This window comes from Barbus barbus, assembly GCF_936440315.1.
Source record: "Barbus barbus genome assembly, chromosome: 32".
In the NCBI taxonomy this organism is placed as follows: Eukaryota; Metazoa; Chordata; class Actinopteri; order Cypriniformes; family Cyprinidae; genus Barbus; species Barbus barbus.
In genome coordinates, this window is record NC_136760.1 from 16691370 (window position 1) to 16708980 (window position 17611).

Here is a 17611-nt window from a genome sequence, read left to right on the forward strand (position 1 = left end):
TCTTTAAAGACCTAGGAGAGGGTGTGGTCATGGTGAAACTTCCAATTATTTAGTATCTCTATAAAGCCCTGAATGTGCTCTGTACAGGACATCCAGTCTTACAACTGTGACATGTGAGGTCTCAGAGAAATTCACTAAAATATAATGTCCACTACAGAGGCAAAAACTCCATAGCTGGGTCTCATGCAGGTCAACAGGAATGCATTTAATTAAACAATTAGAAAGAGGTATGCTGTATACTGTAGCCTTATTATAGGAGCTGTTTATGCAACCAGTCCATGCATGTTTCATTCCAATCACATGATTGATTTATAGCATTGAGGTGGGCTGGAGGAAGGTCTGTCAGTGTCTTCAGCAGAGGACAGTGAGGAGGACAAAGTTGAAAGGAGATACAGTATGGCGGCTTCACTCTCAAGGGTCTCACGCAGACACAACATAAATCTCACAGGTTAAGAATCATGCAAAACTTGTTTATTTTGCTATAAAACATGACCTAGACAGTTTTGTATAGTTTTTATTTAAGTATTTATGAATTCATTTCTTATTTTAACATTGTCAAACACTTTTAGAGAAACCACACACTGGGCTATTCACTGCAGTCATTAAAAACATGAATTTTCCAATGAAATTATCAAATGTTAAAAAAAAATTAAATATGCTGAAAATGTACTCCCCCTCCCCCTCATTTGGAGAAATGTTTGGACTGGAGTAATTAAGTACATGACTTGCTCACCAGTGGACCCTCTGCAGTGAATGGGTGCCGTCAGAGTTCAAACAGCTGATAAAAGCATCACAATAATCCACACGATTCCAGTCCATCAATTAATGCTTTGTGAAGTTGCATATTTATAAGAAACAAATCCATCATTAAGCGTTAATAACACTTTCTTCATATTTATTTAGAACTTTTGTCTGTTTTTGCTTTTAAGATGTGCTTGATCTATGCAAATTTCTCATCTGATTCAAACAAGCTTAATTTTCACTCGAGAAAGCAATATTATTGATACTGAACTGAATAAAAAATGCCTCAGTGATGGATTTGTTTATAACTATTAACAGAATTAACAGATTTTTGCTTGACAAGACATTATTTAATTCATGGACTGGAGTCATGTGGATTACTTGTGAATAATTATGTTTTAAAAGCTGTTTGGACTCTTACCTATTCATTACAAAGAACCCATTGGTGAGGAAGTGATGCTAAATTGATCCAAATGTATCCCTCCAAAATTATGTTTTCCACATTATAATTACAACTCTGTTTTTGAAAAGTAAGGCTTTTAAGGAATGCTTTTTGCCCTGTAATGTGTCCAATGCTGTCAATGTGCTGTTACTTTTTTGCCACATGTTTATCCCAGATAAGGACGTAACCAAACAAACAAGATTGGGGGTAGACAAATGTAAGTTGAAGCTGAAGCCACTGAAAACCCCAATCTGATATGTATCTATCAGGGTCTATAGCTGGGGTTATGGCTTGGCTAAAACTAGGAATTTATTAGTATCTGATTTCTCTCATATCACGTTATTTTTTAAAATGTAGATGTGGGTCATCATTAGGTGCAAAGTTTTTTTCTGTCTTAAAAAAAGGCCATCCAGTTTAATATACAATCCAATTCCACTCATTTCCCTAGATAAACAGTTCAAGGCTGTAAGTATATGTAAACACTACACACTTCCATTTATTTGAAAAGCCTTCATGTTTCTGAAATGCTTTTCATTCATTTCAGTTTTTAGTTTCTCTGATTAATGCAAGCACTTTTTTTGCACGTTATAGTATTAGACGAAAGCAGTTAATTTGTTATTAACACAAACCTTTAGATTACAATGACCCAAACAAAAGTGTGGAATACTATACAAGTACTCTCTCAAAACTGTATCCTTGCATGTAATAGGTTTTTTGATGAGTACAATCTAAAAAGCAAGAGAGTTTGTTTCATTGAAGCCTATAATCTAAAATCGATCTAATAGATTTAGGCCACAAACAACCTTTGAAGAGTTATATAAAACAAAACCTTGCAGAACAAAGAGTAAAAACTTTACTTGAAACAGGAGTGCATAAACATGCCACAAAATATCTAAAAATCAATCCGGTTTAGCAGATGTCTGACTCTGAAAGGCTCGTTTAGGTTGTTTGCCTATAGGTGGCGCATATTTACCCAGAAATTGGGAGAGCAAAAGGTTTATGAATTCAGTCAATAATGACTTATTCTTATCAGACTAGATAAAGCACACCGCTGTAAAAGTCTCCTACAGCGCTTGCTTACGTTATTTGCACAAGTGGAGTATCTGCATTAGAGGACTACAGGAAGGCGACACCTGCAATCAGGGTGGTATTGTCTTATAATAACTGTAATCGAGTCATGTTTAACAAGCTCTTGAAGGCAGTATACTATTCTGTTGAACTGTAGTGACAGCTGTTGGGGGTTTTCAGGCTACAGTTTTATCAGAAAGTAGTGCAACCTATAAAGCATGTGATTAAAACAGCAAACTTCCTCTTTAAATGTCAAACGTACTGTTAGGAATCAACAAAATCAAGCACAAGCAGTGTTGATCTAATAAAGTTTATTTTCTTAAAAATGACCAGTTTCTGTTCTTTTCTAGGAAATTAAACCCTTTTTAAATTCATACTAGCATCTACATAATGGTTATTGAAGACTTCACAATATATTAAGTCTAGATGTTATGGTACACATGCATAAAATTCAGGCTGCATGAGAAGCCACAGTCACCACATTACACATAGATGGAGTTTGAGGGGCAAAAAGACGATGGGGCTGTAGAGATACTTGTCTCAGCTTCAAAGAGGCCAGAGGCCTCCGATATAACCAACTCCAGCAAGGCTTTTCAAAATCACTATCATACTTAAAACAGGCACAAGTCAGGCCATGAGCCCAAAAGAATGCAATAAAAATGATTTGAAAAGTCAAGAGGCATTTTCAGGATGCTAGGACCACATTGACAAAAAAATTCATTGAAAATGCTCTGGGATTGTTTTTAATAGAACTCTTTTCTTTACATTCTGTGTAAGATTAACGGTCAAACATGCTTCAGGATTCTTTGGGCCCTTGTTAATCACTTCAAACCGCTTCGAGATTAAAGCTCCAAATATTTAGAAAGGGAACTTAAAAATGAGAAAGATAAATACAACAGGCAAATATAACCCTTTTTCTAATTATGGCAGCAACAAAGGTGATGCAAACATTTCCGAACCTGCACAACCGTAAATTCCACACTTCAATTGCTCACATAAAAAGATGATAACTTAAGTCACCTCATTAAAAAAAAAAAAAAAAAAAAAAAAAAATGCTGGAGGACAATTTAGTGTTCGTTTTCTGATCTTTTCTTTGTTATTCCTCTTTCACAGAAAGAACTTATATGCTGAGACAGGAGTATGATTACAGCAAGCCTAATGTGTGCTCACAAAAATATTAATAACAATAATAATAATATATAATAAAATAAAAGACATTCAAATACAGTAAGATTTTTTTTTGCCTGAAAATACAAAACTACATGAGAAAGCATTAAAATCATATTTGTAGATCAGAAACACATATTAACATATAAAAAAAGCAAGTGCTAATCACATTGTTTTTTTGTTTTTTGTTAATTTTTTATATCGTACATATATTTCAGCACATCTGCTGTCAAAAAACAGTCACCGGAAGCCATAATGGAATGGCTCTGCCTCTAATCCGAGAAACCGCAATCTGTAGCACGGTCAGATCTGTACAAAAACTGCAGCAGAACTCGTCTTGAATCTCCACATAGCACTGAAGTTGCACAGGGCAGGGCGTACAGCGTCGGACTTTGCGATTGGAAGGACCCAAGAGAGTCTACTCCCCTCCCAAACTCAACACCACTGAGGCACCCACCTCCATAATCTCCAGAATCCTGAGTCAACATATTGCTTCACAATATTTCACTCTTCCAAAACATCCATCACATTCCCAACCAGAAGTGAAGAGAACTCCTTGCATCAAAACATCTTCTCAGTTAGCAATATACAAGAGAGTCTGCACCCAGTACTGAGGCAGCTTTGCGCGGCTTTGGAGTTCTGCATTTCACCTTTCCAAGTATAGTTTCTCTTAAAATGATTAATTCAAAGTCTGACAGTTTTAGTTATCCACACACACTCCGCACACCAGGTCTCTCTGGCCCAGAAATGGCAGGTGCTCTGGATTTGTAGGCAGGTACGATAAAGGCCAGGGTGCTGTGATGGAGGTTGAGCTGGATCTCAGTTGTGCTGTAATGTGTTGGATTCTATGGGAGGTGCAGAGTCATACAGAGTGTCCGTATCATGGGTTGGCTCTCCAGCCAATGTGCAAGGATTGGACAATGTACCCGCGCCACAGTCACAAAAAAACCTGGATAGGACAGATTAGAAAAAGGATTAGAGCAGATTAATCTATGCATCCACTAAATCCTACAGACAAAAACGACAGTAAAAGACATTTCCCCCCCCCCCCCCCCCCCCCAAAAAAAAGTGAATTTCTATTTTAAATAAATGCTGTTTTTATAACTTTGTATAATTTATCACAGTTTTAACTTTAAAAAAAAATTTAAGCAGCACAACTGTTTTCTATGGAAGCTTGTTTCTGCTAAAAACTGATTTCCAATCAAATTAAATACATTAATGTATAATGGTAACTGTGACTTTTTCCTCGCAATTTGGTCTTGTTTTCTCACAACTTTTTATTTTTACGTCCGTGGTAGAAAAAAAAAAAAAAGACTTGCAAAATGTAAACTCAGAATTCAGAGGAAAAAAAGTCAGAATCGTGTGATGTAAACTCGGAATTGTGAGGAAAAAAAAAAAAGATTGGTGAAAAGTCGCAATTAACTTTTCTATCCTGTGGCGGAGATGGGATTCCCAACCCAAAGAGATATTCTTTATAAAAGTTAAGACTCGTCCAACGCCCACCTAAAACGCCTCATTTAAACACGCCCCCACATGTCTACGTCTAAGATTTGCATAACACCGCCCAAATGTATACGCAAAGAAAGAGGGCATAATTTTTATTCTCGCTGTTGTATTGTTGCTGCCACCGGCTCCATGTCCTGAAGATGCTGTGTTTCGTTGTGAAAGTGAAACTACTTAGTTTGGGCTTCCAAAAGAGGAGAAATTGTATTTACAACACTGTTCCAGAACAGTTCAACCCAAATATTAGTGTGTGCAGCGCATTTTACAGAGGACTGTTTTCTGAACCTGGGAGAGTAGTTCATAATGCCAGCTGTTTCTATAAAGTGGGGCAATTCCAACTTTGCAAGGACAGTCTGGCGCTTCTGACACACAGCCTGTAAGTACGTTTTCATATTTAAAGAATTTGCCACTGACTGTTCAAACGCATGTTTTGAGCTGTGTAGAGTAGCACTTGTTGTTTGTCCTTTCTCCGATCACAAATGCAGACATTGTAATGTTTACACGGTGCAATGCAACGCGATGCGTAAAAAGACAGCACTTTTTAATCAGCAATTGTGTCCCCACTGGATGCAACAAATGCCTCGTTTTATTGTTTTTGTATCGTCACATCGGGACACGCCATCATAATACAGCAAGGGGGCGTAACATTTCTGTCACACGCTTGAGGTATTCGGCCAATCACAACGCACTGGATAGCTGGCCAATCAGAGCACACCTCGCTTCTCAGAACAATGAGCTTTGTAAAAATCGACACGTTTCAGAAAGGCAGGGCATAGAGGAGCAACAATAATGTACAGTATGTGGAAAATGAATGTTTTTTGAACCTTAATCTGCAAAACACATTGCATTACACCAAATACACAAAATAATGTTCTTTTTAGCAACATCACATGACCCTTTTAAACACTAAATTAGCATATCAGAATGATTTCTTTAGGGCTATGTGATGCTGATGTCTGAGGTAATGGAAGCTGAAAATTCAGCTTTGCCATTATAAAATACATTAAGAAAACAATTATTCTATATTATAATAATATTCCACAATATTACTGTTTTGACTATTTCTAATCAAACTTATACAGCCTTGGTGAGCACAAACTTTTGAACACTGATGTATGCATGTTGCACTGTGTACAAGAAGGTTTTGCACTGACCTATCGTGCCGTATAAACTCCACATCATGCCCTTGGTGGCACTTCTTAATACAATTCACACAAATTGCATTCCGGTCTGTTGTGTTACAGGTGTGACACCTAATACAAGAGAATGGAAGATAGTGAAATACTACAACCAGTTCTGTTGGTTTTCAAAGCAGACGGCTTCAAGTTGCCTGCCTTCTGATTACCTGTAGAAATCGTGCATGGGGTAGCTGGTGTAACTGGAAATCTTGTACAGGCACTGACCTCTGCTCACCGCCTTTTCTATGGCATCCTGATTGTTCATGATTTTGTTATCTACAAAGTTATGAAAAACATTTAAATTAACAAATATATAATATTGAGGTAAAGTGAGATAGTTGGCTACGAATTTGAATGATAATGTTTACCTTTCATTGTAACGTTGACACCAGAGGCTAGAAATAAGCCTCCAAATCTGTTGTTGAATATTTGATTGCCTTCCAGAGTCGCTGTGGCATGGTTTGTGATTTCAATACCTAAAGTGGGGGTGAAAGTGTTATTTGGACGATTGATTAGAAAAATGCCACAGACTACACAATCATGATGACACGTACATTTTTATTACTTTACGATTTACCATTAAGACGACAAAAGAATCATTTTATAGTATAGGAATTGTTCACCAAAAAAATGACAATTTGCTGAAAATCGACTTGAATTTTGAATTTTCAGCAAATTTTCATTTTTGGATGAACTATTCCTTTAAGACCACCAGAGTGACAGCACGTATGCACTTCTGACCTAAACCGTCTACTGACCTGCAGCAAAGCCATCAAATATCCGGTTCTTCCGCAGCACCGGGTGGCTGTTTGTGCTGATGAGAACACCAGCCTGTGCATTCCTGAAGATATCGTTCTCTTCCAACAACCCTGAACATGCATATAAAGACAATGCTATTAGTTTCTATTATAATGATTAGACATGGTACATCCATATTATTTGGCCAGCTTTTTGACAGATAAACTTTAGTTTTATCCACAAGGTTTTAATTGGGAGATTAATCACTGATTTAGCTCAAGACAACCCTTGATCCATGTCTGGGAGACTGGTCCGATTATATTTTTCTACTTTAAGTCACCCTCAACTGGCGTTGCATTTACTGCACTGGGCCTATGAGCAGTGAGAAATCTTCCAATCCGTTCTTACCCCTCCCGCCGTTGAATATGCAAATACCCCCATCCCGTCCATCATGTATTTTATTCCTGCGCAGCGTGGGGTTGCTGTCCGTCTTAATCCACACCCCCGCCATGGCATTATCAAAGATCTCATTATCCTCGATGAAACCCAGCCCTAAGAATAGACCACCAAATGAAGTTAAACACAAACACGAGAAAACAGAAACTAGGCAGACCTATATAACAACTGGGATCTAACAGTTTATGGCTAAAATTAAAAAAAGAAAACCATACTCATTAACAAGCTTCATAAGGATTGAAAAGAAAGAGACAAAGTGGATAAAGAACTTACCAGAATTGTATACAAGGATACCTCCATTTTGTCCACCCCAAATTTTGTTTCTTCTGATTTTTGGATTGCTTCCAGTTCTTTGTTTAAAAAACAAAAAGGAAAAACATCAATCCTGTACAATGCATCCAAAAAATTAATCCAACATAAAAATGCACTACACTTTTTTTTTACTACCAAGACTCTTGAAAATCAATTTGTACTCCTGATACTTCCTGAAGGAGCAGAAATTCAATTACGTTCTACCTGATCTGGACTCCAGAGTACATGTGATTGTAGATATCGTTATCTTCCAGTACTCCATGTCCGTTGTCATAAAAATACACTCCAACCTTTTCAGAGATATAACAATATTAGGAGGGAAGAATGAAGGCTAGATCATAACAAACTAAATTTTTAAGTTCCAAACCTGTTTTCCGCTGTGTATCCTGTTCCTCCTGAGTACCGGTGTGCTTCCTGTGGTCACCCACACTCCGGCCAGAGTGTTGCTGTACACCTCATTTTCCTCTATTACACCCTGGCCCTTTTCATGCTACAAACAGAAACAGACAGAACAGAGAGAGTTACTCTATGACCAGTGCATACTTTTTTGTTCTGTCAGCAGCTGGGATGTATTACAGTTAGTTCATGTTTATGCTCACCACATAGATTCCTCCATGCTGCCCGTCATGGATCTTGTTGTGCCTTACTATAGGACAGCTGTTCGTTCTGATCTGAATGCCAGCCAGGGCATTTCCATAAATATCATTTCCCTCAATGAGGCCCCTCCCATCACCAAATATGTAAACGCCTCCTTGGTTTCCATTGAAGATGGCATTTCCCCTTAGATTAAGAGCAGACAGTTCACTTTATAGATAATCAACAATCAATTCCCAATGAGCCAAGTGTTAAGTGAGCCAAGCAAAAGCTAATCTATATCCAAAATGAATAATTATTTCTAAGTCTATAAATAGCAATATTGATTTATGCTAATATGACACTGCAAACTTCATTTTCATAGGCAACACAGGGAGGACAATGGAGACTGACCTTATGGTTGGGTCACTGTTAGAGGTGATCCACACACCAGCAAAGTTATTAGCATAGATTTTGTTTTCTATGAACTGTCCTCGGCCTTTTTCATGTACGTAGATGCCCCCTGTTTGGCCATGGTGGATCTCACAGCGTACTACGGTTGGGTTCGCGTATGCTTTCACCTCAAATCCTGCAATCCTATTCCTATGGATATTACAGCTCTCAAAGTAGCCCTGCAGAGGGAGACAAAGAAACAGAAATCAGCTCACTGGCTAGAACAGATAGAGTCTCTGACTGAAGAAATATTAGGTGTAATTACCATGCCATGGTCAAAGGTAAACACTCCTACATCTCTGCCATGGTGGATGTGATTACGTCTGATGATAGGATTGCCATGATTTTTTACCCAGATACCCGCAAGCGCATTGTTTGAGATTTCGTTATCTTCATAAATACCCTGTAACACAACAGTTTACAGGTAAAGATTTAAAGATTTTTTTTAATGAAAAACGTCATATATATTTATTTTAGGGCTGGGCAAGTTAACGTGTTATCGCTTTAACGCAATAATTGATTAACGCCAACAATTATTTTATCGCTCAGTAACGCAGTTTTTTTATTATTATGAAAGTCAGTTGCTCACTGGCTCTGAATACACATACAGAAAAACCATGGGTGACAGAAGGGGTGGGATGTTGATCAGTACCGGCTTGGAAAGGGTGTCATCACGCGTCTCAACCAATGAGAGCATATGGGGTGGGCCTAAGACTGCAGCAGCGCTCACATGAATGCTCCCGATAAAATTATTTAGGCTAAGCATCAACATTCACAAACCACTGTTCACTGTTATTTTTAGCAATAATGCAATGTGCTGGTAACCACGACTTCATAAGTGGGAAATAGGAAGTTTCTGATAGCACGTGAAGACAGCAAAGAAACACTCTCGCTCAGCACAGTGGAGTGCATCGTTTTGTTAACTTTGGTTTATTAATTTGAGTCGTTTGGGACACGGTAACACAGCCCTCTCACAATATATTGCTTTACAGATCTATCACTTTTGCCGCTCAGAAATGTTCATGCAATCAGGCTGCACGTATCAGAAGTTCAGTGCTCTGACACTACGTGCATACTGCGCCCGAGCCCAACTAAACCAGGCTCTGGCCCACCTCTTGTAACCGAGCCAGGAACGGCTGGCACAGAGCGATCACACTAGTCAAACGAACTGGGCTTTGGGTGTCAAACATGCTCAGGCACGGTTAGGATTGCCTAGTGTGAGTACACCCTTATTTTCCCGCATCCCGCACACGACTCTCTACCCGCCTGCGCCCCCATCAAGTGTTGTCCCGTGCCGCACTCTGTTGCGTTAGGTCCCGCGATCCCGAGTGCAGGTCTCTACTCGGGAGGTGTCTGTTGTAACATTATGATCGAGGCTCTGGACTAACATAACTTGTTTTTCTATAGCAAACCATAAAATAATTTTTATAAAATCGTTAACGCCCTGGCAGTGGCAAATAGCTTTGGTTTTATATTTAATTTGACTACATTAATGTTATAAGTTGAGATTTACAAGAAATATTTTTACTGCTATTATGTAAAAGGAATACTGCTGTAAAAAAGCACCTTATTTGTTTCAAGTGTTTGCAAACCAAATGTTATTGCACTTTTGAATTAAAAAAAAGTGCACAATACACTACTTTTGAATTCATTATTGAATTTTGTGCATAATGCTATTAATCGCAGAAAAATCATGTGATTAATCGCGATTAAACATTTTAATCATTGCCCAGCACTAATAAAAATAATAATAATAAAAAAAAAAAAAAATATATATATATATATATATATATATATATATAAATCAGTGTCAACACTGACAAAGCAGATATTCAAAATGCAACATTTTTACAACATGATTTTTGACCAGAACATAAATAAACAAGCCTTGTATTTTAACGACTATTAAATAAGGATCAATGGAATAATCTAAGCATGTATCATATGGGTTCAGAAGACTTGAAATATAGTGCAAAAAGTCATTAATCCCTTTTAAGGAGGTTTTGGTGTGTAGTGCTTGACTGAAAGGTCAATATGATCCTATTGTATGGAAAACATTTGCATGACGAAAACTCAGCAGCATAAAATCATAAGTAAATAATAATGTCCATTTTGAACAGTTCCTTCAATGCACAAAATAGACCATGAAGGTTCATACCTGTGCATGATCAGTGATGTAGAGTCCAACATTTTCACAATCGCTGATGTTGCAGTGTTTGATGGAAGGTCCAGCACCCTGACCACTTACACACACCGCTGATCCCACTGCACAGAAAGGTAGAGAGATACTGCTCTCTCAAAACCACCCGATAACAATTACTGCATTTCAGCTAATAAAATACAGTGATAACAACACCAAGGTCATTGGTTTAATTCCCACATATACTGATATGTATACTTTGAATGCACTGTAAAGTTAGATGAACATCTGCCAAATTAATTGAACACATAAATAGGAAATTATTTTTTTAATTCATCAAATGTGAAACAAACGCAATAGGTTGAAGAGCAAACAATTACTTAAATAATTTAGCCATGAAGTAAGCATCCATGATGACTAGATACACAGACAGGATTTGGACAAACTTTCAAAAGTTTGGAGTCAGTACATTTTTAAGACATTAACCTTTTAATTCCGCAATGATGCACTAAACTTATCAAAAGTGACAGTAACAACATTTATAATGCTACAAAAGACTTGTTTCAACTGTTTTCAACACTGATAAGAACAAGAAATGTTATCTGATCTGAGGGATCATGTGACACTGAAGACTGGAGTAATAATTGCTGACAAATTATTTTTTTTCCCATTAAAATTAGAAATAGAACATGTATTTTTAATTGGAATAATATTTTACAATATTGGTTTTTTAACTGTATTTTCGGTTTTAAAAGAGCAGACTTTGCACAAGAAACATCTTTCAAAAACTTTTTTTTTTTAAATCATACCAAGCCCAACTTTTGAATTGTGGTGTATTATGCGAGGGAAGCAAATGAAACATACCTGTGCAGGTACTGCGGATAACGCAGTGGTCGATGTTGGGGCTGCAGTTAACTGTGATCTCCAAACAGTGGTGAGCATTATGGTGCTGTGCTGATTTATCATCAGGGTTGAACTGGGGGTAAAACAGAAATATTAGACGCACTCAAAAACATGATTTGCTGCAACCTCTAATAAACAGAGAAGAGCAAGTAGTATTATCTAAAAGACATCATGCAGTGATTTACAAATGCAATGACTCTAATAAGATAAAATGCTGGAAAAGCTGTTTGACTCACCCTGATGGTCATGTAGCCTACATATGCATCTTCAGATCCCTCCATAAACACAAACGTTGAATCTCTAGTGTTTTCAATGACAACCTTGTCAGCTACCTTCCCTGAGGCTAAATGGAAAGAAACAGGGGTGTAAGCGTCTAGGAATGTAAGGTTAAATGTTTTAAGATCTAAAGGACATAGGTAACAAAAACAGGGTCATCAGGTTCACCTGCGCCAATCATTGTGATGGGGGATTCAATGTAGATCCATTCATCTGTGTAAATGCCAGAATGCACGAATATCAGGCCATCAAAATGGGCCTCCTGCACCCCTCCCAATGCATCCTCAATGGTGTCATAATACTGCAAATCAGGAAAAAACTGTAATTGCAAGGAAGCTGAAAACTCCTCAGTGCATTTATTGAACCATCTTCACAGAAATGAAACTGCCGAAGCCGAAGGTACATACCAACATATTCTCTCTGCCTTTGTATCTGGCTGGATTACTATAAAAGTGTTCTGCAAAACCAGGCTTTACATGTGCTCCTTTATACTGTTGAAAAAGAAAAAGAAAAGCAAAGACTTAATGAACACTTATTCACAAGTTAACACAAGATGGAAATGTTTATAAATTTCATGACCTTTCGAATAGTGAATAACATTACTACTCTGACAAATTACAAAAGGCCTCACACTGGAAAAATCATCTATGGTTTCACATCCATCCTGATGTGAGAAGACAGATGATTATCTACCAACTGGCTTAACAAGGACAACAGAGTCACAAGCTCTCATACCAACTGCTGAAAGCTCTCTTTCCAAGGGTTTGGTTGCTCATACTCTTCCGGGTTGATCTGGTAGAACTTCCCCGGCTCTGGATGCATCATGGGCCGTGTGTACTCAAACACCTCCATGTATAGTCTCTTCCTATAAATTGCACAAACAGACAAAACAATCAGTAACAATATAAACTTGAATTTGTAACATCTCAACCAATCCACCACTTACAAAACATTACAGTGGCGAATAAGCACTTTCTATATTTCTACCATAATTTCGGGTCAGTGTTTATACACTACTGTAACGACTTACACACCACTAGTCAGTTACACACTACTGTTCAAAAGGTTTTTTTTTTTTTTTTTATAGAAAATAATACTTTTATTTAGCAAGGATGCATTAAATTGGTCAAAACCAAGAGTAACAATTTTTACATTGTCACCAAAAATTCTATTTAAAAACATTCTGATCTTTTGAACTTGGCATTAATAAAAGCATCCCAAAAAAAAAAAAAAAAATGTTTTCCACAATAAAATCAAGCAGAAAGGAGAAAGGATAGTGTGACACTGAAAACTGGAGTAATGGCTGCTGAAATTCAACTTTGCAATCACAGGAATACAATACATTATATTAAATAGAGAATGGTTATTCTAAATTATAATATTTCACAATATTACTGTTATTGAATAAATAAATGTTAAAAAGTTACTTCTTAAATCTGTTAAAAATCTTACTAAACCCAGTATTTTTGAACAGTACATTCTTCTTTTGTGGAAGCTGCACACAAGACTGATATTAAAAAGCCCCAAGAGATGCTTTTGCCATTGTGCACAATAGCAATGTCAGGTGTTAAACTCATCTTCCAAAGGGAAGCATTACATTCTTAAGATATCCACCATATTTTTTGCAATATTATTACGGTCTACTGGTCATGATCATCATAACATAACTTCTTATAGACACTGCAACAATGTGCTGCTTGCCCCGCATTATGATCTATTAAATCATTAGTAGCCCAATTACACCATGACATTGTTCTTACAATTCTCCTCCATGCTCCAACAATTGAAGAGATTAATGTACTCCTTCAAATCAATCTATCGTCACCAAGTAAAAATTCTTACCAGAGAATGGGGTCATTTGCAAGCTCACTGAATCGCTTGCATACGCAGGCAGCCTGGCACAGATCCTGCTCCAGCAGGTAGGAGAATATCTTCAGAACGACTTCATCTGGAAGCTTCTCTTGGAGATACTGCTCCGCAGGGGCAGCTGAAACAAAGACAACAAGAGAAGAAATCTAAACCAAACTGCTTACAGAGCACAATGAATTAATAGCCCTTTGATCAGAAGCAAAACATAATGTAACCACAATTGAATGATCGAGACCACACTCTGCACTCACCTGGCAAGTCCTGGGATTTTCCCGACACTCTTGCACGTTTAGCTCTGTGACCAAAATTTTCTGTGGCTGAAGTGGAGGCTCCCTGCATCACAAATCAGACATTGACTTTTAAACTACTCATTTTAGATCAAAAAGACATCAGAAGGTCTTTCTCTGCTAAAAGTGCAAACTAAACAGGGATAGTATAGATCTCAAGAGTGCAAAATATTTACCTCCATACTGTTTTTTGTGGGGCACACGGTTCTTTTAGGCAACAGGGACTTTCTACGGAGTTGGTATGGACTGTTTTGAGCTCCTGGACCAGATTCTTCTGCAACCATATCTGCAGGGATGTCCTCATCTACATGGAGCATAGAAAGAAAAAAAAAACAATCCATTCAGCAAAACATATCTCAACCTGCCCTGCACAGGCTCAGACCCTCAAGTTCCACCGCAAACTCCTGATCTCCAAACCATACCTGTGGGAATAAAATAGATCCATTCTCGCAATGAAAACACTCAAAAAGCAAACTTTTTGTTGGCCTTCTCCAAAAGCATAGCAGCACAGACAACATTCCCACCCATTATTTACAGAGAACGTCACAATCTGTGGAAAACCTCAAGCTTCAAGACAGCTTACTTTTTCATATCTTGCTATTTAAAGAGTAAAACTCTTAAATGCCATAACTTCCTCCTGTTTTGCAATTGTAAACACTATTATATTTTATACATAAAGCAATGCCTAGATTAATTTTGTTCCAGGTAAGATGCGACAAATGCTGTTCTTCAGTCAGCTACAAATGTCTTAAAGTTCCCTACCTGTTCACCTCTGTTTGTGTGTGCAAGTTCCCTACCTACCTGTCAATACCTGGTGTACTGATCACCTGAGAGCCTTACGGTCTGTCCTTCCCTACAGCACATTTGGTACCTGGAGACAACATCCAAAAATGAAAAATGAGAATAGCAGCTAAAGCTTGGCTCTGAACTGTCACGAATTTTATGGCAACTCGCAGATGACTGATCCATTGGTAACAAAAACTTTGCAGGTGACAAGACAGCAAGGCAACAAGAGTACATCAGGGCAAAATATGAAAACAACACCTTCTTATTAAATCCTTATCTGATCAGCTGTGAGACTTCACACTTTTTTCTGTCTGTCTGCCTAAAAGAGGTACAAAAACAAAGCAGTATGGAGAAGATGCTATTCCTTTCACCTAAACACAGATTTAAGAATCTGAAGCATAACATTAAACATGTTTAACGCAAATACACAAATATTACATGACTAACTAAAGTGCAGCTATGGCATTAGATAGTAATACCATAGCACTACTATGGTGTACGTCCAAAAAAAACATAGTAAATTTGAGTATTTAAGTGTACAGGTTATACCATGTGATATTAACTTTAAGAAAATGAATATAGTGTGCACTCTCAAGTCAATGCATTTTTTAGACTAATTTGCTCATTGAAATATTCTATAGCTGCAAACGATTCACATCACACCAAATGTAAACAATAAGACGCCCTGATCACTACTAGTCTAAAATGAATCAATAATCCATAATAAATACTTCAAGAGCAAGAAAACCTCATGCTGTAACATTTTATCAATGGAAAGCCTGTCAGTGGGGGGTCTGTAACCAAGCTAAACGTGGAAACAAAGGTTTCTGATTGATCATCACAGATGCACCTCCACCAGCAGAACCCAGGGCCTTGTGCATATCATCTACAAACCTGCAACAACAACCACTCATGTGATAAACATCCCATTACGCACATACGCCCGACAAAACAGCAAAGAGAGCCTTTATCCAACCCCGTTTGCTCGCTCTGAGCTCAACTGCGCAGCTACTTGCATTAGCTTGCGTGCTACCTAGCAGTGTGTAAACACAGTTAACTTCACAGCTACTGCATTGAACGCCAACCAAAACCGAACAATCACAATGCCGTTGAAGATACTAATCCGATGCAGCAATAAGCAGATAGCGTACTAGTGCTTGGTGTAAATGGACAGTGTTGTGCATCAATGGCAGCCCACACTGGAAACTAGCAGCTACGCAGCGGAGATTTTCCTGCCTAAATCCACTTCTCTCATCCACCTACAACCCCTGAGAGGTGGCTTATAGCCTAAGATAAATAAAAATTTACTTTGTCACCTTGTTTCTAGGTTTAAAGCCAACCCGGAAAGGTGGTGTGTTAAATGCTAGCCGTTTACGGTTCTGGCTCGTGAAGCCCAAACAAAGCGCGGCCTGGCCTGTATAGCTATATACGCCTCGACGCTGTGCACACAAACCCTTTTATTCAGGCCGTTCGGCTTCGGAGTGTCCGTGTCGGGTCAGATAGATAAAGCACCGTACAAGAGACGGCACAACATTGAAGTGTTGTTGAATTAAAGGCCCCCGTCTCACCTCTTTCTGCGTTGTTTCTTTCCGGCTGCACCGGGCGCGGCCTCGACACTCGCCTGGGTCTCCTGCTGCTCGCTCTGACGGAGTTCATTTGGCGAGGTGACTTTACCAAGAAAAAATACGCTTCCCTCGAACCTTATCCTGTTGTTCTTAGCATTTACACAAATCTCTGGTCTGAAACAAGTCAAATCACCCGTCTAAACCGAAAAAGGACACCAACCCGGGGCAGTTTTTCTTATTCGGGGTGTTGTTGGTGTGTTTTTTTTCGGACAGCTCCCCCCTGTGCTGAGCTCCGTGTCTCTCTCTCCCTCTCTCTCTATCTAGCAGGAGGAGCCATTAGCATGGACATAGATTACATGCACAAGGGGTCACTACTGATACTCAGCAAAAAGTATCATTGCTTTTAGACATTGAACTTTCAATCTTGAATAAAATCGGTTTCGAAGTGTAAACCGCCCTGGTGCCATAAAGCTGAGCTTTGAATGGAATTGCAACTGCATAAAAGCCTTTCCTGGAGCCTAGCTTGGTCAATGTAGCAGAAGGGGTTAAGGTTCTGGGAAACCAGTTGAGGACCAGCTGGTCATCTTAAACCAGCAGGACCAGACTGCCTTACGCTGGTTTAAGATGTTTTGGTTAGACAACAAACTTACTCGAAAGCATTGCTGTTACAAATCTGACCAATAAAAAAAAAAAAAAAAAAGCACTTAAATTTCTTAAAGCCAAGTGAAAAATGTTTTTCTTGGCTTTATTTACCAGGTAAATCATGAAAGGGATTTTTAATGCCACTCTACCACTCTGAGATATGATCCTTGTGTGCGAGTATCCTATCCTTTAAAATCCAGCTAGTGTATATATTTTAATGTTTAAAGACTCAATTTATACTGTGAAAAAATATTATAAATATATTCAGTGGAATAGTTTTTCATAATTGAACTGTTCTTTCTATAGTACTGCACTGTTAGATGCATCTATTTAAATATTTATTTTTATTATTTCTTTAATCATTTTTTCTTAAATTTAGTTTAATAGTTTAATGTTTTATTTATAGCTTTTTTCTCTCTAGACGTCCTAGCAATCCACTGCGGCATCCTGGTGTATTTAGTGCCTTTATAAAATATTGTATTGTTTATGAATCTAAATGTAAATTTAAAAGG

The 17611-nt window shown here is 38.0% G+C and overlaps 1 protein-coding gene across 1 annotated transcript; it reads right to left on the minus strand.

The window, feature by feature from the left end:
* Nucleotides 1–3475: 3475 nt before the first annotated feature.
* On the minus strand, nt 3476–16758 carry LOC306852029 (F-box only protein 11-like). The gene is made up of 22 exons (XM_079388619.1): nt 16461–16758; nt 14283–14410; nt 14071–14152; nt 13793–13937; nt 12686–12815; nt 12358–12441; nt 12119–12251; nt 11911–12017; nt 11636–11747; nt 10790–10896; nt 8897–9034; nt 8593–8810; nt 8205–8385; nt 7973–8095; nt 7810–7895; nt 7567–7643; nt 7246–7389; nt 6858–6968; nt 6468–6575; nt 6267–6375; nt 6076–6174; nt 3476–4367 (listed from the first exon to the last, which is right to left on the minus strand). The coding sequence occupies exons 1-22, from the start codon at nt 16546–16548 to the stop codon at nt 4238–4240; spliced, it is 2640 nt and encodes an 879-aa protein (XP_079244745.1). The 5' UTR covers nt 16549–16758; the 3' UTR covers nt 3476–4237.
* Between the last annotated feature and the right edge of the window lie 853 nt (nt 16759–17611).